A 23,754-nucleotide genomic window follows, 5' to 3' on the forward strand; every position below is an offset into this window, starting at 1 on the left:
CCGGTGGGGACTCGGTGCGTGGTCTTGTGGAAGGCGCCGGATCACCCCCAGGAGACAGGTTCAGTTCCTGTTCCCATTTTGCAGAGGAGGGAACAGAGTCTTAGAAAGGGCAAACCGCTTTCCCAGGATCCACAGCCACCTGCAGACTTGAGAGCCTTTCCCAGGATCCTCCAGACCCAGGAGGACCCAGCCTTCAGATGGCAGAGACACAGAAGAGACTTTGAGAACAGCACCACTCCCCCCGCCCCCCTCCTCCCGAGGGCTTCAGCAAGCGGCCCTGAGCCTCCATTTCCTCCTTAGCACAGCAGATATCATAGTTCTTTCCTGCAAGGCCATTGGGAGGATTTAGGGGTGGCACTTGATGGGGAGGTCTTCCCCTTTCCTGACCCTCCATCCTAGTGCTTTTGCTCTCTGCTCTCTCTCCCCTCCCTTTCTCCCTCCCTCTCCTCTCTCTCCCTCTGCTCCTTCCCTCACTCCCCCCCTTCTTCCTCTCTCTGTCTCTCACCCTCTCCCTCTCAGCTCCTCTGGCTCTCTAATCTCTCTCCAAGCTCTTTCTCTCCTCCTTTCTCGCCCTCACTGTCTCCTTTCCATCCGTCTCTGTCTCCCTGTCCCCAGCGCCTCCGCCTGCCCCCTCCTTGGCCCCCAGGAATGAGGGGGCACCACCTGGGCTTCTTACTGGGCCAGCTCCCCTCCCCAGTCCTCCCAGCTTTCACTGCTCATCCCTGTCAGCCAGGCAGCCCCATGGTAGTGGAGGGGGATGGAAGGAGAGGGGACCGCTGCCTGCTGTCTCTTCTTGTTAGGGAAGGAGGACTGGACTGGGGAGAACCGGGGGAACGGGGGGGGGGGTGTCTGCTCGCATCCTGGGGAGCGGGGTTGGGAGGAGAAGGGGGAGAAGGATACAGGGAGAGGCTAGAGCTACAGGGATGGGGGCAGAAGCCAAAAGAGGGAGGACGTCAGAAAAAATTTGGAGTCGTGGTCAGAGACACAGGAATGGAACCGAGGGATGGAATGACATACAGCTACAGGGATGGGTTGGAGAGACACTAGGATGGGACAGAGAAAGGCAGGGGGAAAGGAGCTGGATGGCTATCAGGATGAAGACAGGAACAGCATAAATAGAGAGCCGAGGATTTGGTGAAAGTTGGGGAGCCCAAAGAACCCCAGCCGTCAGTGATGGTGAGGCCATGACCCAGGGAGGTCAGGGCACAGGCGAGCCTCAAGGCCAGCAGTGTGTGGGGGCCGCAGGGAGTGCTGGACATGGGAGGGACTGGGAGTTGGGCGCGCCAGCCAGCTCCCCCGCCCCTACCAGGGACACTGTTACATTTTTAATGTCCCAGCGATGCTAAGAAATGGAGCAAGAGGGGGAGGAGAGGAAGGGACCCAGTGAGATGGCCCCGCAAAGAGAAAGGAGGCTGGAGGTGCAGAGAGACATGCAGAGAGGGGGGGACCCAGGAGGCAGAGAGAGCAAGGGTCAGAGACACCGAGGAACAGAGACTCTGAGGAATGGAACCCAGAAGCCTGAAGAGATTAGAGACCCCAGGAGTCTGCAGGGAGCCAGATTCCAGAGACTAGGAGACCCAGACCCGGGAAGACCCAGCCATCAGACAGACAGCAGAGACAGAAGAGACTTTGAGAACAGCTGGGATCCTTGGGGGCTGATGAAAATGTTCTGAAATTGTTTGTGGTGGTGGATGCTATGAATTTATTAAAAGCCCAATTGAACTGCACACTTTAAATGGGCGAATCGTATGGTGTGGGAATTAGATCTCAATAAGGCTATTAGGGAGTTCCCGTGTGGCACAGCAGAAATGAATCCAACCAGTATCATGAAGATGCGGGTTCGATCCCTGGGCTTGCTCAGTGGGTTAAGGGTCTGGTGTTGCGGTGGCTGTGGTGTAGGGTAGGCTGGCAGCTGTACCTCTGATTTGCCCCCTAGCCTAGGAACCTCCACATGCCGTGGGTGCGGCCCTAAAAAGCAAAAAAAAAAAAAAAAAAGGCTGTTAGAGAAAGAGACAGACACTGAGAGCAGAGAGCTGGAGCCCCTGGGAGATACAGGTAAAAGTGGTGGAGACTCTGAGACACAAAGGCAGAGGCCTTAGAAGTTGAGACCCTAAGAAGCAGAGGCAGAGAGAGACACAGAGATCAGAGAAACAGCACTTGCAGCAGGAGGAGGCCAGAGGCCCAGAGACGGACGTGCTTGTACTTGGGGGTCCGCTCTGGCCTGGGCAGAATGGTGGGGGAGGGGTTCGGACTGAGCGGCTGAGATTTACCCCAAGAAGTGTCAGACCCCCCCAGGGGAGGCCTTCAGGGTGGTCAGGTCCCTGCAGAAAGGCAGCCAAGTCTCAGACAAGGGAGAGGAGGTTGGCGCCCTCCCCTGAGCTGAGTGACGACCAGCAACCGCCCCCCCCCAGGCAGGCTGGGGGAGGGCAGGTGCAGAAATGCAGGCTCAGGCCGACAGCCCCATATCCTGGCTCCCCCCCCAGGCAGGCTGGGGGAGGCAGGTGCAGAAATGCAGGCTCAGGCCGACAGCCCCATATCCTGGCTCCCGGATGTCCGCTGTGGGGGCGGGCACTGTGATTAATGCAATTAATTAATTAACAAGGTGGCTGAGGCAGCAGCTGGGGCCAGCGCCCCTAGCACGCTGGCCTTTAAGGGCCCGCGGGAGTGTGCTGCATCCATGGGGAGAGGTCCGGAACCCAGGAGTCTGGGCCCCCAGCCCTTTCCCCTCGGCCCTGACTTCCCCTCCCCAGATCTCAGGGTCTCAGGCTCTGCGTCTCAGTTTCCCGCCAAAGGTTTCTCCTAGGCTCACACAATGCCCTGGGCAGCACCAGCCCCCACCCCCGCCCCCACTGAGAGAGGAAGTGTGTCTGGGGACCCAGCTGACATCTAGTGAAGCCGTCACCTGCCTGGCTTGCCAAGGGAAGCTAAAGGAGGCCGGTGTTCCCAAGGCTACACGCTCCCCCACTGTGGTGCTAGCCATGGCTCGGCCAAGGTCAGGGCACAGGCACACACCCAGCAGCCTGCTGGACATGAGGTTCCAAACTCCAGGCCAACCATCCTCCTGGCTTCATTTCTGCAACCTCTGCCTGAAATGCAAAACATCTGGGCATGACCCCACACCCCGTCCCCTCACCCTGTCAGCCTCCACGGTCCAACCATTCCAACTTTTCTTTTTTTTTCTTTTTTTTTTTTTTTTGTCTTTTTAGGGCCACACATACCGTATATGGAGGTTCCCAGGCTAGGGATCAAATTAGAGCTGTAGCTGCCGCTGGCCTGTGCCACAGCCACAGCAACACCAGATCCGAGCCACATCTGCCATCTACACCACAGCTCATGGCAATGCTGGATCCTTAACCCACTGATCGAGGCCAGGGCTGGAACCCACATCGTCCTGGGTACTAACCTGGCTTGTTTCCACTGAGCCTCAATGGGAACTCCAACCCTTCCAACTTCTGAATGTGCGTCCAATCGTTATTTCCTCATCTCCACTGCCCTGACCTCTGAGCCCCACGCCACTTCATTCTGAGGACTCGTTCTAAAGCACAAACCTCTCTCTCCCCATAACTCTCCATGGCTCCCCAGTGCCCTCAGGAAAAAGCCCAAACTCTAACTCGGCCTCAGCCTGTGTGATCCAGTGCCCTGTTGATTCCCCATCTTCACCTTATTCATTCAGTCAACACATTCATGGAGCTCCTACAGGGTACCAGGTGCTGTTCTAGGCTCTGGGGATACAGCAGTGACTAGAAAAAGATCTCTGCCCCCGGCCCTGTTATTCCAGCAGGGAGGGTATACCAGGTGCCATGAGGAAGATGAAGCAGGATCAAGGAAGTTGCTGTTCTCATCCTTATTGTGGTCAGGGTAAAGACCCCAAGAGAATGAGGGAGGGAGCCGTGGGACCTGTGGGGGAGGAGCGTTCCTGGGCGAAAGAACAGCAAGTGCAAAGGCCCTGGGGTGGGACTCACCTGGCGTGTCTGAGGAACTGTGAGGTGGCTGGTGTGGCTTGAGGTGAGACCCCAAGGGAAGAGGGTGAGAAATGAGGTCAGAAGGAGGATGGACACAGATCACGCAGGGCTTTGTGGGCTGCTGTAAAGTCTGAGCTCTTTGGAGTTCCCTTCGTGGCTCAGTGGTTAACGAATCTGACTAGGAACCGTGAAGTTTTGGGTTCGATCCCTGGCCTCGCTCAGTGGGTTAAGGATCCGGCGTTGCCGTGAACTGTGGTGTAGGGCGCCGACGTGGCTCGGATCTGGTGTTGCTGTGGCTGTGGTATAGGCCGGCAGCTACAGCTGCGATTCAACCCCTAGCCTGGGAACCTGCATATCCAGTGGGTGTGGCCCTCGAAAAGACAAAAAAAAAAAAAAAGATTGAGCTCTTTTTCTGAGTGAGGGGTGAGCCACAGGAGGGATCTGAGCAGAGAGAAAAGGGACCCGATCTGTTGTAACTTCTTAGGCTGTGTGTGGGAACAGATTCCTGGGGCAGGGGTGGGAGATGACCCAGGGGAGAGAGGCCACTGGCTTGGGCCAGGATACAGGCAATGCAGGGGTCAGACCTGGCCTGCTTGCAGATATATTTTGCACGTGGAACTGACAGGGTTTCCGGACAGATTGCACATGGGGCAAGAGAGGAGTCAGGGATGACTTTGAAGCTTCCATCCCGAAGTTTTTGCTGAGACAGAAATAACTAAAAAACAAAAACAAAAACGGAGAGCTGAACCACCTTATCCATTCATTCAGAATGAGAAACTTAGAAAAGGGATTGTATAGCCATGGGTTTCAGGACCCTATTCATTCCATAAATATTAGGCATTTTCTTGGACCCAGTCCATGTTGCAGAGCTGTGAACAAGACAAGGCCAAGAGGAGTTCCCACTGTGGCTCAGTGGGTTAAGGACCCGATGTAGTCTCCGTGAGGATGCGGGTTTGATCCCTGGCATTGCTCAGTGGGCTAAAGATTCCGCATTGCTGTGGCTGTGACATAGGCTGGTGGCTGCAGCTCTGATTTGACCCCTAGCCTGGGAACCTCCATATATATGCTGCAGGTGCAGCCCTAAAAAAAGGACAAAAAGACCAAAAAAAATTAAAAAAAAAAAAGACAAGGCAAAGAATTTCTGCCCTTTGAGGGCTCAGGAGGGTCATGAAGATGTGGTGTGTGCGATGGGGAGCGGGCCATGCGGAGAAAGTGAGGTGTGGGGAGAGGGGATGAGGCCCAGCTAATCAGGAAGAAGAGAGGCGGGCGGCCCTGTGGGGCAGAGTACTGGTGAGGAACGAACTTCCTGAGGCGCTGGTCCCTCAAGAAACTAAAAGTGTTTTTGGGGGGAGAGTGGGAGGGAAGGGGGCTTGGCTGGACCCATGGGATGTGGAAGTTGCCGGGCCAGGGATCAAACCTGTGCCATAGCAGTGACCCAAACCACAGTGGTGACAGTCCTCAATCACTAGGCCACCAGGGAGCTCCTAAAAGTGGGTTTTTTGTTTTTTGTCTTTTTGCTATTTCTTGGGCCGCTCCTGCAGCATATGGAGGTTCCCAGGCTAGGGGTCCAATCGGAGCTATAGCTGCCGGCCTACACCAGAGCCACAGCAACGTGGGATCCGAGCCGCATCTGCAACCTACACCACAGCTCACAGCAACGCCGGATCGTTAACCCACTGAGCAAGGGCAGGGACCGAACCTGCAACCTCACGGTTCCTAGTCGGATTCATTAACCACTGTGCCACCACGGGAACTCCAAAAGTGGGTTTTTTAAAAATCCTCTGAAGCTGCCTGGGCTGAGAAGCCGGCCTAGATACAGGGGGGCAGCCTCCCTCAGGACAGAGGCATCTGCCATCACAAGGACGCCCTTAGGGAGTTCCCTTGTGGCTCAGTGGAAATGAACCCAACTGGAATCCATGAGGGCTCAGGTTCGATCCCTGGCCTCGCTCAGTGGGTTAAGGATCCAGTGGTGTAGCTGTGGAGCTGTGGTGTAGGTCGCAGGTGCGGCTCGGATTCTGTGTTGCTGTGCCTGTGGCATAAGCTGGCAACTGTAGCTCCGATTAAATCCCCTAGCCTGGGAACCTCCATATGCCATGGGTGTGGCCCTAAAAAGAAAAAAAAAAAGAAAAAGAAAAAAAAAAACCCAAAAAACAAAAAAGCAAGTATTCCCTTAGGACAGGATATCCAAGTCCCAGAGGGCTTGAGCAGGGTGTAGGGCTCCGTAGTCTGGAGCTTGGCTTCCCTTGGAAAGGGTCTCCTCCTCCAGGAAGCCCTCCCCCGCCACCCCTCCCCTCAGCCCGCTCCAGGTTCTTCTAGCACCCCCAGCCCCACCCCTTCAGTCTTCGGGTCCTGATGAATATCTGTGTGCTGTCTCCCCTGCTGGCGTGTCAGCCCCTGGAGGACAGGTGCCTGACCTGTCCTGACACACCCGTGGTGCCTGCGCCCAGATCAGAGCAAGATATTCATTCCACAGTCTGGGTTGCTGTTTTTTCCCCAGCGAGTGTCAGGCCTACCTGATAAGCCATTTCCACCCAGCTCCACGTTCCCCTCAAGTCTCTTCAGTTTTTGCCAAGTCCTTCAACTGAAGAACACTCAATGGCTCCCAGTTGCCCTAAGAAGGAGACTTAAGTCCCCGGCCCTACCGTGCTTTGCTCTCTGCCTCTCACATTGGTCTGGGCTTTTTTTTTTTTTCTTCCCTCCTCTCCCAGCTAGAAAGGGGCAGAACCTTTGGGAACCCTTGTCCCATACTCAGTGCCTTTGGGGGCCACGTGGGTATGGGTCCTGGCACCAGAGGGAGCCCCTTGAGGGAAGACAAAAATCCAAAGGCAAAAACTCAAAATCCAGACAAAAATCAGGATACGAGGCCCTTCCTCAACTCCACCTAACTGTTACCCCCAGGGCCTCGTATCCTGATTTTTGTCTGGATTCTGAGTTTTCATCTCCAGACCCTTCTGTGCTGCTCATTCGCTTCTGGAACAGCGCTCATGTGGGCCAAGGGGGGCGCGAGGCCGATTTGGCCTGCAGCGGGGGTGGCTGGCTGCCTCGGCTTGCCGCGTCCTGCCAGCCCTGGAGAAAATCATCTTAATGGCTTTGTCCCAAGGGACCCTACAGGGCTGCTCAAACGTCCCCATTTCACAGATGAAAGAATTTAGGCTCGAAACAAGGTCACCCACCTGGACAGGGACAGAGCCAGCCAGAAGCCCCCAGCCACGTGCTCTGGGGTCCCACACCTGACACCATCTCTCAAGGTGGCCCCTTGGGTCCGAGTTGCGAGACGCGTAGGGGTTCTGTGGGGTGATGTACATGTCACACCATGGCCTTCGTGGATGGCGTCTTTCAAGAAGTGCCTGGGATGGGTCCTTCCTGAGGCTGCTGGAGCACCTGTTTGGTTTTGTGTTTGTTTGGCTGCCCCGAGTTACATGGAGTTCCCGGGCCAGGGATCAGATCCGAGCCACAGCCGCAACCTAGCCAGATCCTTAACCCACTGTGTGGGGCCAGGGACTGAACGTGCAACCCAGCACTCCCAAGACACAGCTGATCCCCCTGCACCACAAGGGGCCCTCCCGGGTCACCCATTAATGTCCCCCAGATTCCAGTGGGAGGCCAAGGGCTGCACACGCACCTCAGCTCGCATCTCAGGCAGAGACAGCTGAACCCGGGCCTTGCCTCGAGGCCGAATGTCAAGGGCTACTTGTCCTTGTACTTACTGGGCTGTGTCTCTTCACCAAGCACTGATCTCATGTTTCCTGGAACCCTGTGCTAAGTGCTCTGCAAACATCCTTTAATCCTTACGGGCAATCCCTGGAGGTGGGGACAATTGTTACCCTCGTTTTATAGCTGAGGGAACTTTTGAGGCACAGAGAGGTTACAGGACCTGCCTGACACCACACAGCCAATAAGAGGCAGAGCTGGGATTCAAACTCAGGCAGTCTTTGCCCTCAGTAGCCATGCTGTATTGCCTTGCACAGCAGAGAAACATTCATCTTTATTCTAGTTTTTTATTCGAAGTCAGAAAATAGGAGATAAGCTGAGACATGAAAGACATAAGTTCAGGCAAAAACTGGTACACAAAAGTTCACAGCAGCTTTACCCATAATCACCCAAAGGGAGGAGTTCCTGTTGTGGCGCAGCAGAAACGAATCCAACTAGGAACCATGAGGATGCGGGTTCCATCCCTGGCCTCACTCCGTGGGTTAAGAATCTGGCGTTGCCGTGAGCTGTGGTGTAGGTCACAGACTTGGCTTGGATCCCTTGTTGCTGTGGTTGTGGGATAGGCCGGCAGCTGCAGCTCCAACTTGACCCCTAGCCGCAGTTCTGATTCGATACGGAAACCTCCATGTGCCACAGGCGTGGCTCTAAAAAAAAAAAAAAAAATGCTAATTAAAAAAAAACCGATAACCACCCAAAGGTAGAAACAACCCAAATGTCCATCAGTGAATGAATAAAACACAACATGGTCCACCATGCAATGGAGTATTACTCAGCTGTAAAAAGGAACAGGCACGGATCCATGTTACAAGTTGGACACTCAGAGCTCCCTGGTGGGATCAGCGGGTTGAGGATCTGGTGTTGTCTCTGCCGGGGTGAGGGTTTAATTCTCTGGCTGGGGAACCTCTGCATGCTGCAAGCAGGGCCGAAAAAAGAAAAGAATACTGCATAACCACAATTGAACCATCTCGCCTAACGTCCTGCGCAGTAATTCCATAATCATGTGCAATCTAGCCCGATGCAAATGTCCCCAGTTTTCCTCAGACTGCCCTCTCCAGCTGGCCTCTTGGGAATTGGGACTCCCTAAAGGTGCCTGCATTTGCCTGGGGAGCCCGCTCCGTGATGGCCCTTCCTGGCTGGGAGGTGTCTGGATCCTTCTCCGACCCGAGCTTCTCTCTCCTCTCCCTTCCAGGAGCCCAAGATGTGCGAGTTCGGGTGGCAGCTGAGGTGCGGGGCCACCTGGGGGACACCGTAGAGTTGCCGTGCCACCTGCTGCCCCCAGCACCTGAAGTCCGAGTGTCACAGGTGACCTGGCTGCGCCTGGACACGCCCGAGGACAACCAAAACGTGGCCATCTTCCACCCTCAGTACGGTCCCAGCTTCCCTAGAGCGAAGCCTGGCAAGGAGCGGCTGTCCTTCGTCAAACCCGGGCAGAGCACTGGTTCCGGGCCGGGAACGGAGGTGGAGGTGCGCGATGCCACGCTGGCCCTCCGGGGGCTGACGGTGGAGGACGAGGGCAATTACACCTGCGAGTTTGCCACCTTCCCCCAGGGCACCAGTCGGGGGGTGACCTGGCTCAGAGTTATAGGTGAGTAGGACAAGGAGGGGGCAGGGCGCAGCGAGGTGGGAGGGGTGCCAGGCAGGAGAGTCTTACCTGGTTTCTCCACTTGAGCGGTGATAGCAACCTGGTGGTCTTTAGTCCATTGGCAGATATGCATGAAGCACCTACCGTTTGCCACACGCTGTTCTGCAAGTTGGTGACACAGCCGGCAACAAGCATTCAGCACATATATACTGAGTACCTGCTCTGTGCCAGGCGCTACTTTAGCCTCTCGGGATAAAGCAGCGAGGGAAGAGGACTCAGACTCCCGTTAAGGGAGTAGATAACATGAATAAGAAAAATAAGGAGTTCCCTGGTGGCTCAGTGGGTTAAGGATCCAGCGTTGTCGCTGCTGTGGCCTGGGTGCCGTCCCAGGCCTAGGAACTTCTGCAGGCCACTGGCTCTGCCAAAAAAACCCAAAAGTAGCCAGAAAAATAAGAGTGAGTCAGGTGGTTATAGGTGCTTTGGAAGTTGGAGGAGGGCAGGTTAGTTTCAGCGAGGGGGAATCCAGTGCTCCTTGAACCAAACCACTGAGGTGAAGGAGCCCCGCAGGGAAGAGTGTTTCAGGCAGAGGGAAGGGCAAGTGCAAAGGCCCTGAGGCAGGGCACGCCTGGAACCTCTGAGGAAGAGCAAGGACATTGGTTGTTTTGCATAAAGCACAGCTTCCCTCCACTCATTTCTCGGAAACATCTCTCTTGTGCAATCATTTGTTCTGTTCATGAGATACATAGAGAGCACCGCCCATATACCCAGAACCTACAAGACCACAGGGCAGCGAAGCTCCCGCTTTCTTGGAGAGTCAGACGTCAGGGAAGTTTCCCCCGCCAGGAAGTGAGGCAAGGACTCTAGGGAAGGAGGAGGAGCAAGACAAGGAGAAGGGAAGCCAGAGCTTTTCAGGCAGCATGAGTCGCTAAGACCCTACAGGGGCCACGTGGCCATGCCTGGCACTGCCAGAGGACAGGTGCCCAGGGAGGATGTGCAGAGGCCCGTCTTGGATTGTGCCTACCAGATGTGGCTCGGATCCCACATGGCTGTGGCTGTGGTGTAGGCTTGCAGCTATAGCTCCAATTAGACCCCTAGCCTGGCAACCTCTGCATGCCTCCGGTTTGGCCCTAAAAATACAAAAGAAAAAAAAAAAGGAGAGGGAAGTTCAGGAGATACCCCAGTGAGATCCAGAAGGCAGCTAGGGAGGTGTGTCGGAACTCGGAACCCTCTGGTCATGTCACAGCCCAGTAACTGCACTTTGGCATTATCAGCCCTCATTGAGGTTTAGCCCGCCTAACGTTTTTCCATGTGTTCCAGGAGGTTGGGTGAAAAGGGAAAAACATTCCCAGCTTGGGGACTCTCCACTGCCTTTGTCCCACTTCTGACACCACCACCTAATTGAAGGAAAAGAAGTAGGAGGCCTTCTCAGCTGGACCTTTAAACCATATTATTCTGCTTCGGCTTTTTTTTTTTTTTTTTTTTTTTTTTTTTGTCTTTTTAGGGCCACACCCGCGGCATATGGAGGTTCCCAGGCTAGGGGTCTAATCGGAGCTGTTGCCACCAGCCATAGCCACAGTCAGGCAGAATCCTTAACCCACTGAGCAAGGCCAGAGATCAAACCTGCGTCCTTGTGGATGCTAGTCCAGTTTGTTAAGCGCTGAGCCACGATGGGAACTCCATGGTTTGGCTTTTCTTTTTAAAATCTCAGCCTCTTCCAGGCCAGTGGACCCTGCCTCTGCCTTTCCAGCAGAGCGGAACAGAAACTCTACTGGCTGATGCTTAGCACACTGTCAAGGACTGTCCAATGTGCTGTACATGACAATTTATTTCACGCGCACAACGATCCCGTGTGGCGGGTATTATCATCCGCCTCCCTTTACAAAAGAGCAAACTGAAGGACAGAGGGAATGATTTGCCCAAAGCTCCACAACTGCAAAGTTGGGATTTGAACCCAGCCCATCGAGGCTAAAGTGTTCAGCGTCACAGCTGAGGTGTTTGTTGAATGACTCTAGGAAAGGAGCGCCCACCCGCTTTGTTCCTTTCTGCAGCCGAGCCCCAGAACCACGCCGAGACCCAGGAGGTCACCCTCAGCCTGGAGCCCGTCCCTGTGGCCCGCTGTGTGTCTGCAGGTGGCCGGCCCCCCGCCCGAGTCTCCTGGCTCTCGCCCTTGGATGGGGAGACCAGAGAGAGCCAGGTGTCAGGGCCCGTGCCTGGCACAGTCACCGTCACCAGCCGCTTCACCTTGGTACCCTTGGGCCGAGCAGATGGTGTCAAGATCACCTGCAGAGTGGAGCACGAGAGCTTCAAGGAGCCTGTCCTGCTGCCTGTGACCCTCTCTGTGCGCTGTGAGTCTACCTCATGGTTCCTGGTCGGCTTCGTTTCTGCTGAGCCACAACGGGAACTCCAGCTCTGGGTCACATTTTGCACTACCTTCCTTCTCACGGTCTACACTGGCTCCCCTGGATAACGTCTACACACTGCCCTCTTACTGTCTATGCTGGCTTCGCTAGACTCTCCCCTTGCTGCCAGCATTGATGGTAACTCCCAATGGGTCTGCAAGGGTCTGTTTTATACAGTCCGTCCCAATTCCACATCCAGTGAGATCCCACGGATACCCTGATGTGCAGGGAATATTTACACCGAGGCAATTGGCAAACACTGCCAGTCAAGGCTACTTTTTTTTTTTTTTTTTTTTTGCCCCCTCTTTTCAGAGAGCTAGTTTCCCAGCACACAGCTGCACCTGACAATCTTTTTCTGGCTCCCACAGTCCTCCAGCAGACCCTGCTTCCTCTCTATCTATATCAGCTACTCTTGTCTACACCGCCCAACCCAGTATTGTCTATGCACACACCCTCATTCACACTGTTTAAATTGGCTCCATGGGCACTGTCTATACTGACTCTCCAGAGGTCTGTATACCCCGATATGATCACACTGGCCCCTCTGGACCCGTCAATACTGACCCCTTCCAATACATTCTGTGCTAGTTCATCCCAAAGCTGTCTACACCATCACCCACTAATATTACCCAGAGAGCTCCCCTGGCACTCTCCCCATGGAGTCTGCCCAACAGTAGCTTTAGCAGCTCTTCCAGCCACTGTCCAAACATACTCCAGACCCCAGCTCAGCACTTTCTATACTAGTTCCCCAGACAATGCCTGCAGTTAAACCAGTTTCCTCATCTACTCTGGGCATGTCACAAATAACACGCATTATCTGCAGTGGCCACCTGCACGGAACAGTAACTTCCTCGAAATGGCCCTCAGTGGCGTCCCTGAGGACAGCCCACCCCATTTCTTTCTTTTGTCTTTTTAGGGCCACACCCATGGCATAGGGAGGTTCCCAGGCTAGGGGTCACATCAGAGCTGTGGCTGCTGGCCTATGCCACAGCCAAAGCAGTGCCAGATCCGAGCTGCAGCTTGCGGCAACACTGAGTGGGGCCAGGGCTCGAACCCGTGTCCTCATGGATACTAGTCGGGTTCGTTACCACTGAGCCACAAGGGGAACTCCCACCCCATTTCTTTGGGATTCCCGTCTATCTGTTCACCTATGACCCACTTTGGGATTCTCCCCATCTCTGAGCCAGTCCCCCTATTTCCTCCAGACCCCCCTGAGGTCTCCATATCTGGCTATGATGACAACTGGTACATCGGCCGTAGCGAGGCCACTCTGAACTGTGACGTTCGCAGCAAACCAGAGCCCACAGGCTACGACTGGAGCACGTGAGTTCCTGTTTGGTCCCAGACTCCTGGGTCTGAGGGAGGAGGGGCAGGGGGCCTGGATCCTGGGTCTGAGGGAGGAAGGGCTGGGGCCCTGGACTCTGGGTCTGAGGGAGGAGGGGCCAGGGGTCTGGATCCTGGGTCTGAAGGAGGAGGGGCTGGGGGGGCCTGGATCCTGGGTCTGAGGGAGGCGGGGCCGGGGGTGGGACTCCTGGGTCCTGAGAGCAGAGCCCTAGACCGGGAGTCCTCCAGAAGGAGGGAACTGTCAGTTTGGGGTGTCCAGGAGTAAGTTTCAGGTCCACAGACTTTGGCTCCTGAGGGTTGTGGCAGCGGGGACCCGACCTCTGCTCCCCATGGACCTTGCCGTCCCTCTCACTTGGCCCCCCTGCCCTCCAGGACCTCGGGCGTCTTCCCGGCGTCAGCAGTCGCCCAGGGCCCTAAGCTGATCGTCCACTCAGTGGACAAGCTGTTCAACACGACCTTCATCTGCACGGTCACCAACGCCGTGGGCACCGGCCATGCCGAGCAAGTGGTCCTCGTTCGAGGTAAGCGTGGGGGTGTTGTGTGACGAGGGGGTCTGCTCCCCACATGCGTCTCCCGCCTGGGTTCTGTGGACGCACTGGGGGAGGCTGCGCCGCCGACCTAGGGAGGGTGCAGACCCGCCTTGCTGATGGGGGAGGTGCCTTGTGGCTTTTATTCTCGCCCCTAGGTGGCATCTGGATGGATTGGGGTGACAGGTTAGGTGTTGACAGAGGAGTTAGGAGGTCGAGGCCTGTGCTGGGGGCTTTCTAGAAGGTAGAGAGGCCTGGGAACTGTCTTCAGAAAGAGACCCAGGGTCACTGGCCCCGCCTGCGGCCAACGAGCCACACCCACAGACTCAGGGACGAAATTGGTGAGACAGCGAGGCAGGATCAAACACTCCGAAACAATGGACTTTTTACAGTGAGCGCTGGTCAGTACCATCCAGAAACCAGTTTGTGTGTTGGGATGTTTGTGTTTCTGGAGGTGGTGGCTGGTATCTGTGGGTCAAAAATTCTCTGAGTTTCCATGATGATGGAGTTCCCATTGTGGCTCAGTGGGTTAAAAACGCAACATAGCCTCCGGGAGGATGCAAGTTCCATCCCTAGCCTAACTCCGTGGGTTAAGGATCCAGCATTGCCACGAGCTGCAGTGTAGGTCACAGATGTGGCTTGGATCCAGTGTTGCTGTGGCTGTGGCTTACGCCCATTTGACCCCTAGCCCGGGAACGTCCATATGCCAGAGAGGAAAAGAATGAAGCCAAGCCCGGGTGCATGCTGATGGAAATGGGGTAGAAATCACACGTGTAGACCCATGGGCTTAGAGGGAAGCAGGGACTGTCGGGGGGCTTGGCCGGTGGGAGGAGCCCCCTCAGAAACAGCCATGGACCACTGGCCAACCCTCAGCCCTCTGACACTCCTGGCCACCTGCACAGAGACGCTGTCACACAGACGAGCTAGAAGCTACAAGAACCTGGGACAGCAGCAGTCCCACAGGCAGAAGCATCGCCCCTGATCCACAGATTCTGAGAAAGAAACTCAAAGACCTCTCAAGGCCGCACCCTCAGAAACTCCCCAAACCCCATGGCCGACATTCTCTTTCAACAAATCATCTGGCAAATATTTGCTGAGGTTTCCTTTTGGCCAGGCATTCTCGATGACGGGGATACAGCAGGCGACCGAGTCGCAGTCCCTGCCCTGAAAGGCACACCCAGAGGAGAGTCAGTTCCACCCAGCCAGCAAGGTGCTCGACTGGAAATAGCACCCCCGCAACCTCGACCCCGGACACCACCTGAGACACATGTCTCCCCACCCACACTCAGTCCATGTCTGGGGCAGAGCCTGTGGGACGCACACGCCATCACACGGGAGGGCCATCGGGGGACACACAGCCACGGAAGCAAGGACACTGCCCCCGAAACACCCAGAAACCCCAGGGAACCCACCGAAAAGAACACCAGCTTCAGAGTTCAGCTGTGGCAACACTCACCCAGTGAAACCCATGGACTCAGAGCCTCTTCAGGATCGTGGGGAGAGGCGGGGGGGGGGGGGGGGCCGCAGAAATCACAGCCCCCAGAGAGAAACTCAGTGCCATGCAAAGACCCCGCCCCCCGACTCCTCCAAAGGCAACCACAGAACTGCAGACGGTCAAAAATCTCCCAGGAGTTCCTGTCATGGCTCAGCAGTTAGCAAACTCAACTAGCATCCATGAGGATGCAGGTTCAATCCCTGGCCTCGCTCAGTGGGTTAAGGATCTGGTGTTGCCGTGAGCTGTGGTGTAGGTTGCAGATGCAGCTCAGATCCCACAGTGCTGTGGCCGTACGTGGGCCAATGGTGATAGCTCCGATTCGAGCCCTAGCCTGGGAACGCCCATATGCCGTGGATCCGGCCCTAAAGGACAAAAAGACCAAAAAAACCAAAAACCTCCTCCCAAAGACACACACCTACAGATGGACACCCGTGGACAGGGGGCACGCTCTGAGCACCCAGGAAACCCAGTCACAGGGAGTGAGTGTGCCACCAGATGGGCCTCCCCAGGGGGTGACCCCCTCGCAACTCTTGGCAGAGTCACCTCGGAGGATCTCAGAGACACCTCCCCAGCCTCCTGCGCACGCAGGCCCACGCATGCGCTGTCACGCTCGAAAACAGAAGTACCGAGGTCACGCCACAGGCTAGACGGGGCGTCAGGGAGGCGTTAGAGAGGTTCAGACCCACAGACGGGCACAGAGCCACCCACCGGCTCCAAAATACCACCTCCTGACACACGTTCCAACATGCGCTCCACCTGCTCTCCAGACGTTCCTGACGCAGGAGGCGCCGTGGGTCCTCTTCTGTGTGAAGGAAAGTTTCGCGGAGTTGTACTTACCCTTCAGGCTTGAGGCCACATTTTTCTCTTCTGCTTTGTTTGTCCTGCGGCTCTGAGTCACCCAGGCGATCGGCTGAGCCCGCTAGGTCTAGGCCGTGACCTCCCCCCGCCCCCGCCCCGAAACACCCCGCCCGAAACAGATGCCCTTGGGAGCCAGGGTCCCAGCCCCTCTTGTGTGCAGAGGCACAGCTCCCGAGAGGCGGGGCAGGTGTGAGCAGATTCCGTCCAGTCACTCCCGGGCAGGCCCCGCCTGCAGGGGTGGGGGGAGCGGGAGGGATAAATGCCAGTGGCTCGTCCAGGTCTAGCCCCGCCCCGGCGCCCAGGCCCCGCCCTCTCTCATGCTCACTCCCCCCCCTTCTCCACCTCCCCCGCCCCCACTTCCCCCAGACCCCTCCCCTCCTGCCAGCCCAGCCCCTGTGGGAGAGGAAACCAGGACGGTGGGCTCCAGGAGCCCCGTTGTCCACACTGGAGACTGAGCTCCCTGCAGCTCCCCGCTCCCTGCAGCTCCACGTTCCGCTCCCGGAGGGAGGAATTCCCAGGAGGCCCCTTGCCCTTCTCGGTCCCCTTTCCCCTAAGTGCAAATGATGCCCGAAAGATGTCACGGGAATCCGGGTTCTTGTTCAGGGAGAGTGAACTTCCAGAACACACAAGCAGCCAGCAAGCAAAGTCTTCAGGACAGGAAAGCACCCAGCTCCCAGCACAGACCCTGGGAGGGGGCAGACGAGTCCCTCTCGCTATTGTCCTATGGGGGGGGGGTTATCCATTGAGGATGGGGGGACCAGCATGGGGTCCAGAAAGATGTGGTTTCCTCCCATGGGCCTTGGCCAGTTACCTCTCTCAGTCCTTGTCCACTAGGGGGCTCGGAGGTGGAAACGCCCCCTAGGTGTTATGGTGTCTTTGCTCTTCTTTTCCTTAGACTGAGAGCCGCCATTCCTCTCATTCCTCTTCGATCAGTTGAGGAGCGAGGTAGTGACAAAGGTCCATGTGGGCGTAAAATAGATTCACTCCCTACAGTAAACAAGGCCTGTGGGGATGTTGCTCCCTGGAGCCCTTAAGCCGCAGATGTTAATCAGTGCCTCGAAGCCCGCGCTCCTATACTACCTGTTATTATCCTGCCTGCATCCCCTCTCTAGAGTTGGACACGCGGGGGAGGTGGTGTGTGGCGACTCGACCCCTCTGACTGCTTCCTGCGGACAAGGGGCATCATTAGCTGGAAGCAGGTCTCCCCTCCTGGGACAGCCGAGTGGGCTTGGATCCATTCCATTGGGTACCCCTTCCATCGCCATCTGAAGGTTGATAGCTTCTAATCGGGATGAAATGAATCGAGAAATACAATTAATTATACGGGGTCCGAATAAAAGATCAAGATCACGGTGATGAGGGTGGTAAACATATGTTTCCACCAGGAGCAGGAGGTCGGCCGGTTCCAGAGAGCAGCTCCAAAAGCTGGAGCCGGATCGGACAGCTTATGAATCTGCTGCTGGAGATCTCACGGGGAATCAGACACATTCTCTGAATAGTCAGGACTATAGACACAACATGCAGATTTTATCATAGCACAGGTTCCTCCTTGAGCTGTGGTGAGTATACCTAAGGCCATTCGGTTTTGTAGCACTACTTCTCTTATTTGTTGCTGTTCCATATTTAGGGTAAAAATAGCTTCCACAGTATCATTAAGAGCTTGTCGGGTAAAATTAGTTAGGGCTTCCACCCGCAGCGTTATGTCCGTGGTTCCCAATAAAAACCCAAATGTCGCTGCTAAGTAATCAGACCAGTGGAACGCTAATCGGGCCCATCCAGCACGTACATAGGGAAGGTTGGCTGGTGCTTGGCGCAGAGTTTTCATAATGTTGCCAGGAGCAAAAGCCAATCCCACAATGCAGCGCCCTACAGCATCCTGGGGGCAGCCAAGGCCACAGATTAGTTCCCCATATCCCATAAGTTCCATTTGGGGCTAGCCATCATACTCCACGATTAAATCCCCAGTCCGTTCCAGGCCGTACGGGGGTCTTATCTGGATTGTATGTGGCCTGGATGATTTGTAAACAACGTTCAGTCACTAAATATCCTAAAGGTTTTAGCTCATTAGAGGATGGGGGTGTTTCCCCCCCTCCCCCGCGCTCCAAATCCGACACAATCCTGATTTTGCTCCCAGCCAATAGTTGCAGGCTGGGTTAATAAATAACCCTTCTCAGGAGTGATCACATATATTGAACCCATATTTGATAAAATGGATTAAAATACCTATAACCTGTATGATTTTTCTGATTCGCCATCAAATATCTATTCTCACCATGAAATATCTGTATGCCATGTCCTTGGTCAGCGTATAACAGAGTTACCTTATGAGGTATGAGGTCCTTGTGAGGAGTATGATTTAGGGCGTCAATTAAGAGTGGTGGGGTTTCGAGAGTTCCTGTCTGGCTCAGCGGAAGCGAATCTGACTAGTATCCATGAGGACACAGGCTCGATCCCTGACCTCGCTCAGTGGGTCAAGGATCTGCCATTGCTATGAGCTGCGGTGTAGGTTGCAGATGCAGCTTGATCTGGCGTGGCCGTGGCTGTGGGATAGGCCAGTGGCTACACTTCCGATTCAAGCAGTAGCCTGGGAACCTCCATAGGCTGCGAGTGTGGCTCTAAAAATGCAAAAAAAAAAAGCAGTGAGGTTTCTGTCTAGCATAGAACTCAAGGAAGTGTAGCTTCGCGCACCTGGAGTAGGAATCCACATACTTGTAAATCATTGTTTTCCTGTACAGGAGACACCCACCAAGGGACTCCTTCTACTGAGGACAGAGCTCATGCTCCACAGACCCGGCAGTCTGACTGATTTTGGAAAAAGGCAGGGAGTCAGCCCGGGAGAAGAAAGCATTATCTTGCACTCACTGTGAGACAGTGGGGAATTCTCCACAGCAAAGGAGAAAAGAGCAATTATAGCGACCAGTCATTTCATTCTGATTTCTTTCCTGTTTGTTGGAACAATCCCTTGAGTCCCTCCAGAGGGGTGTACTGATATTCAGGGGAATTTTCCTCGATGGTTGGAAGTGGGGTGTCTTCCCTCTTTGGGTTCCAGGCTTTAATTTGCTTGTGGTGAATCCAAGCTCAATTCCTATAACCTTGGCGTTCCCGTTGTGGCTCAGTGGTTAATGAACCAGACTAGTATCCATGAGGACGCGGGTCCGATCCCTGTCCTCGCTCAGTGAGTTAAGGATCCAGCGTGGTCGTGAGCTGTGGCGTAGGTCACAGATGTGGCTCAGATCCCACATTGCTGTGGCTGTGGTGTAGGCGGGTAGCTACAGCTCCGATTTGATCCTAGCCTGGGAACCTCCATATGCTGCAGGTGCAGCCCTAAAAAGACACACACACACGCACACACACTCCTTAACAGAGGTGGGAGAGGAAAGGGTGACAGTGGAGGGCCCCTCCCAAATCGGCTGCAGCGAGGGGGTATTGTCGGGGAGAGACTTAACGAATGCCCAATCTCCTGGTTGATAAAGAGATTCTTCCCCTTTCTTCTCCCAATCAAGACTGCGTTTCAAGGTGGAAAGCTGCTGTTGAAAAGCAGCCAGATTACTTACATCCTTCGTGAGTTCAGCTGTTTCCGGATCAAGCAGGAGCTCATTTCTAAGGAAGGGCCATCCACAGAACATTTCACACGGACGAAGCCCCTGACTCCTAGCCGTGTTTCTGAGCCTTATTAGGGCCCAGGGAAGGCGTGATAACCAGGGAAGTTTTCCTGTAATAGCTTTCAGACGTGCCCTTTAATCCTCTCCTGAATTAGGTTTGAATGACCTCCTTTGCTTGCTCAGTCAGGCAAGGGAAGACCTCTACCCATCCGGGAAAATTATCCTCCAACACCAACAGATATGGGTATGCTTTGGACTTGGGCGTATGCGTGAGGTCTACTGCCAGTCCTCCCCTGGATATTTGCCAGTCCCCTGCAAACCTGGGGAGAGGGGTGGCGCTGACTGGTTATTTTCTGGGGTGTTCTTTTGGCATATCTCACATCCCCTCGCTACTTGACTCACAATTTTTAATAGCCCTTTTCCTTTAAACAAATTTGTGGCCGACTGATAAGTGTTTTCAATTCCCAAAGGGAAAGCTTGATGTAAGGGCTTAAGGACCTTCCATTGGACACTAGGGGGCAGCACCAGTTTATGATCGGGCGTCGGCAGGACCCCGCGCCCCCGCCTCCGCAAGTAAAGTGTCTCCCGGAGAAAGAGAATATCTGAGTTCCTCAGGGGAGTAAGTGGGTTTAATCTCTTCTGGGATCCCTTCCCAGAGGAGAGGGGCTTGTACATTGTAGTGAAGTAAGAGTTTTAACTAAGGAACACAACCCCCCCCCCCATCCCCTGCCCGGGCTGAAGAGGCAGCTGCATACCTCTTCAGCTATGCTGGCGTCATACCATCCTTGTAATTCTGCAGCAACTCCGCGCGCTGTGTCCAAGCCAGCAGCCCCGAAGTTCTGCTCCAAGCATGGCTTATCAGTTTCGCTCTGTAACCTTGCTTGCTCAGTTCCTTAGGCAGGAACACTGTCTGCTCGGGGAAGGAGGTCCCCCGCTGCTTATATGGAAAAAACAAGACCCTGTACTGTATCCGCTTTCTGAGAACAGAGACCCGGTGCTCAGACTACAGAGGTGACTCCTCTGAGCCGCACTCCTGCTGAATAAACCTTGCTGCGCCGCATCTCCCAGTGCCTGTTTGTCTCCTTCCGCTGCCCGGGTGTCTGCAACAGGAGGATTGGGGAGCAGCCATTTCTAGCTCGTTCATCTGCCCTGGGATTTCCCTCCCAGCTGTCTCGGAGGCATCGTGTTGGTGTCCTCGAGAGTGAATTTAAGGCAGTCTGATGGCATCTAGGAGATGCATGACTTCTTGAAAATATTTCATAGGACTTGCGTCCGAGGTCTGAAACTTTGGTTTCCTTTCAGAGGGCTGCACGGGCGCGGGGGACCAGAGGGCATAGTCGGAGTCGGTGTAAACATGTATCCTCTTTCCTGACCCCAATTCCAGTGCTCTAGTTCATGCCATTAATTCTGCTCACGGAATGCTTGTTCCTGGTCTCAAAGGTCCCCCCTCTAGGGTCTCATGTAGAGTGAAAGCTGCACATCCTGCGCCGCTTTGTCCCTTTTCGATAAAGGAGGTGCCATCCGTAAGCCCAGTAACATCAGGATTAGGGAAGGGCTCATCCTTTAAGTCCTCCCTGGCTACATAATTGGCAGCTAAGATCTGGTGACAATCAAGCACGACTTTCTGATCTCGCAAGTCAGGAAGAAGAGTCTCGGGATGTAATGCTGAGGAGGTGTGTAACCCAGCTCTAGGTCCTTCTAAGAGTAAGGTCTGATATTTGAGAAGCCGATTATCGCAGAGCCAAAGTCTGCCCTTGGAGTTTAGAACCCCTGTTAGATGGTGCGAGGTGTGGCTAAGTCTCGGCCTGTGGTTAATTTACTGGCCTCAGAGGTTAGTAAGGCCACTGAGGCTACGACTGATAAACAGGGCAGCTGACCTTGAGCTACTGAGTCCAGTTCTTAAGTACCCTACAGGCTGGTGAGATGCCGCTTTTGGCTGGGTTCAAACCCCTAGAGCTACTCCAGATGTCTCCGTGACAAAGAGATTAAAAAGTTCTCCGTGGAGTTCCCATTGTGGCTCAGCGATTAACGAACCTGACTAGCATCCATGATGATGCAGGTTTGATCCCTGGCCCAACTCAGTGGGTTAAGGATCTAGCATTGCCGCGAGCTGTGGTGTAGGTCGCAGATGGGGCTTGGATCCCGCGTTGTTGTGGCTGTGGTATAGGCTGGCAGCTGCAGCTCCAATCCGACCCCTAGCCTGGGAACCCTCCGTATGCCAAGAGTGCTGTCCTGAAAAGGGGAAAAAAAAGCTGTCTGGTAGGTAAAGTAAGATCTGGGGCCTAGAGAAGGGCCCGCTGAAGCGCCTTAAAGGCTTTTTTGTCTTCAGGTTCCCACTGCAGGGTGCGGGTACCAACTGCTGTGCTTCCTTTGACATCTTCTCCGCGGCGCGTGCCTACTCTCCAGAACCAGGAATCCGCATCCCGCAGCCTCCGGTAAAGCCGAGGAATCCCCGGCGTTGTCTGACAGTGCTGGGGAGTGGGTCCTCTGGGATAGGTCCCGTCCTTTCCTTTCTTAGAGCTCTGGTTCCATGAGGCAGTTGTTTGTTGTTGTTGTCTGCTTTTCAGGGCCGCACGCGGGGCATGTGGAGGGTCCCAGGCGAGGGGTTGAATAGGAGCTACAGCTGCCAGCCTACACCACAGCCACAGCAAAGCAGGATCCAAGCCACGTCTGCGACCTACCCCACGGCTCACAGCAACGCCGGATCCTTAACCCACAGAGCAAGGCCAGGGATCAAACCCAAAACCTCATGGTTCCTAGTCGGATTCGTTTCCACAGCGCCATGATGGGAATGCCCGTGAGACAGTTTTAAACCCAAATATTTTACTTCAGGTCAACACATCTGAGCTTTGGATCTGGAGGCCTCATGGCTACACTGCTAAAAAGTTAAGATCACAAGACGTCACCTCACATTGCTCTTTGGCGTCAGCACAGAGAAGAATGTCGCCCACGTTTGAACACCTTTCACAGGCTTGGAGGCCTTAACGTTTGCCACATCTCTGGCCAATGCCTGCAAAGAAATGAGGGCTGTCTAGAAACCCCCGAGGCAAGACAGTCCAAGTTCATTGTGTGGATGAGTCAGAGGGATCCTCAAAGGCAAATAAAAATTGCGAAGCCTTAGCCCAGGGAATGCAGAAAAAGGCATCCTTTAAATCTAATACAGGGAACCAGGCTGCTGTTTCTGGAATTTGCGAGAGGCGTGAGTAGGGCTTGGACACCACTGGATGTCATGGGGCCACTGCCTTGTTTTTAGACGAAGGTCTGGCACTGGGCACCAATCCCCGTTAGGCTTTCGCACTCCCAACGCAGGGGTGTGACAGGGGCTGTGGCATTGGATTAATAGTCCTCGTTCCGTTAGGTGTCTTACAATCGGGGTAAGTCCCTGTCGTGTCTCGGCTCTCAGAGGGTCCTGCTTTTGGCAAGGAAATACATTTGGATTTTTAAGAGTTATTTCCACTGGTCGAGAATTTTCTGCTCTTCCTGTCTTTCCACCTACAGCCCAGACTCCTGGGTCAGTATTTACTCCCATCAAAGGCAGGCCCAAACCTTGATGAGGCTCCATGGTCGTGTGTGTGGAGGCTTTCACCTTTGACAAAATATCTCTTCCCGAGGAGTTCCCGTCGTGGCGCAGTGGTTAAAGAATCTGACTAGGAACCATGAGGTTGCGGGTTCGGTCCCTGGCCTTGCTCAGTGGGTTAAGGATCCGGCGTTGCCGTGAGCTGTGGTGTGGGTCACAGATGAGGCTTGGATCCCGCGTTGCTGTGGCTCTGGCGTAGACCGGCGGCTACAGCTCCGATTTGACCCCTAGCCTGGGAACCTCCATATGCCACGGGAGTGGCCCGAGAAATGGCAAAAAGACAGAAAAAAAAGAAAAAAGAAAAAAAATTTCCCGAAAGTGGAGCTGGACTCTGCAGAACAATCAGAAAGACAGGAGAGAAGAAAATGGCCTTCCAGTCACAACTCAAAGGTTGTGCAAAGAATTTTGTAACCGGCTTGCCAGAAATACCGCGAATGTGGCAGATTTCTGTGAAGGGGGCCCAGGGTTGGAGAGGAGGACCGAAAAGGTGGCCCCCATATCCAGGAGCAAGTCGATAGGCTGTCCTCCCACATTTAGAGTCACCCGGGGCTCCTGGATGGTGAGGAGAGGCGCCAATATGGAAAACCCCGGGTCCCATCCGTCCTGCTCCTGGGCCTGAGGGGTCGACCCGGGACCTTTGTCTTTGGGGGCAGTCCCTCTTCCAGTGATCGCCCCGATATATGGGGCACGGCCTCAG

General features: G+C 54.8%; 1 protein-coding gene and 1 long non-coding RNA gene across 22 annotated transcripts in view; one reads left to right on the plus strand and one right to left on the minus strand.

Annotated features, from left to right (window-relative positions):
* NECTIN2 (nectin cell adhesion molecule 2) overlaps positions 1–23,754 on the plus strand; it is a 40,871-nt gene that overhangs the window by 1,631 nt on the left and 15,486 nt on the right. For 8 of the 21 annotated variants that reach the window (XR_014804730.1, XR_014804731.1, XR_014804732.1 and 5 more), the window contains 4 exon segments: positions 8,863–9,258; positions 11,304–11,600; positions 12,860–12,977; positions 13,371–13,519. Coding sequence is in view for 8 of the 21 variants with exons in the window: in XM_005653278.3 (XP_005653335.1) it covers positions 8,863–9,258; positions 11,304–11,600; positions 12,860–12,977; positions 13,371–13,519 (960 nt within the window). In the remaining 13 variants the exon portion in view is untranslated. 21 annotated transcript variants of the gene reach the window in all.
* LOC146402387 (uncharacterized) lies at positions 15,050–23,365 on the minus strand. The gene is made up of 2 exons (XR_014806381.1): positions 22,158–23,365; positions 15,050–21,590 (listed from the first exon to the last, which is right to left on the minus strand). It is a non-coding gene; the product is annotated as an uncharacterized LOC146402387 (long non-coding RNA).

Source organism: Sus scrofa, chromosome 6 (genome assembly GCF_054392235.1).
Source record: "Sus scrofa isolate SSC_HxYL_T2T_F1_AM1 chromosome 6, Sscrofa_HxYL_maternal_Yorkshire_Landrace_v2.0, whole genome shotgun sequence".
Classification (NCBI taxonomy): Eukaryota; Metazoa; Chordata; class Mammalia; order Artiodactyla; family Suidae; genus Sus; species Sus scrofa.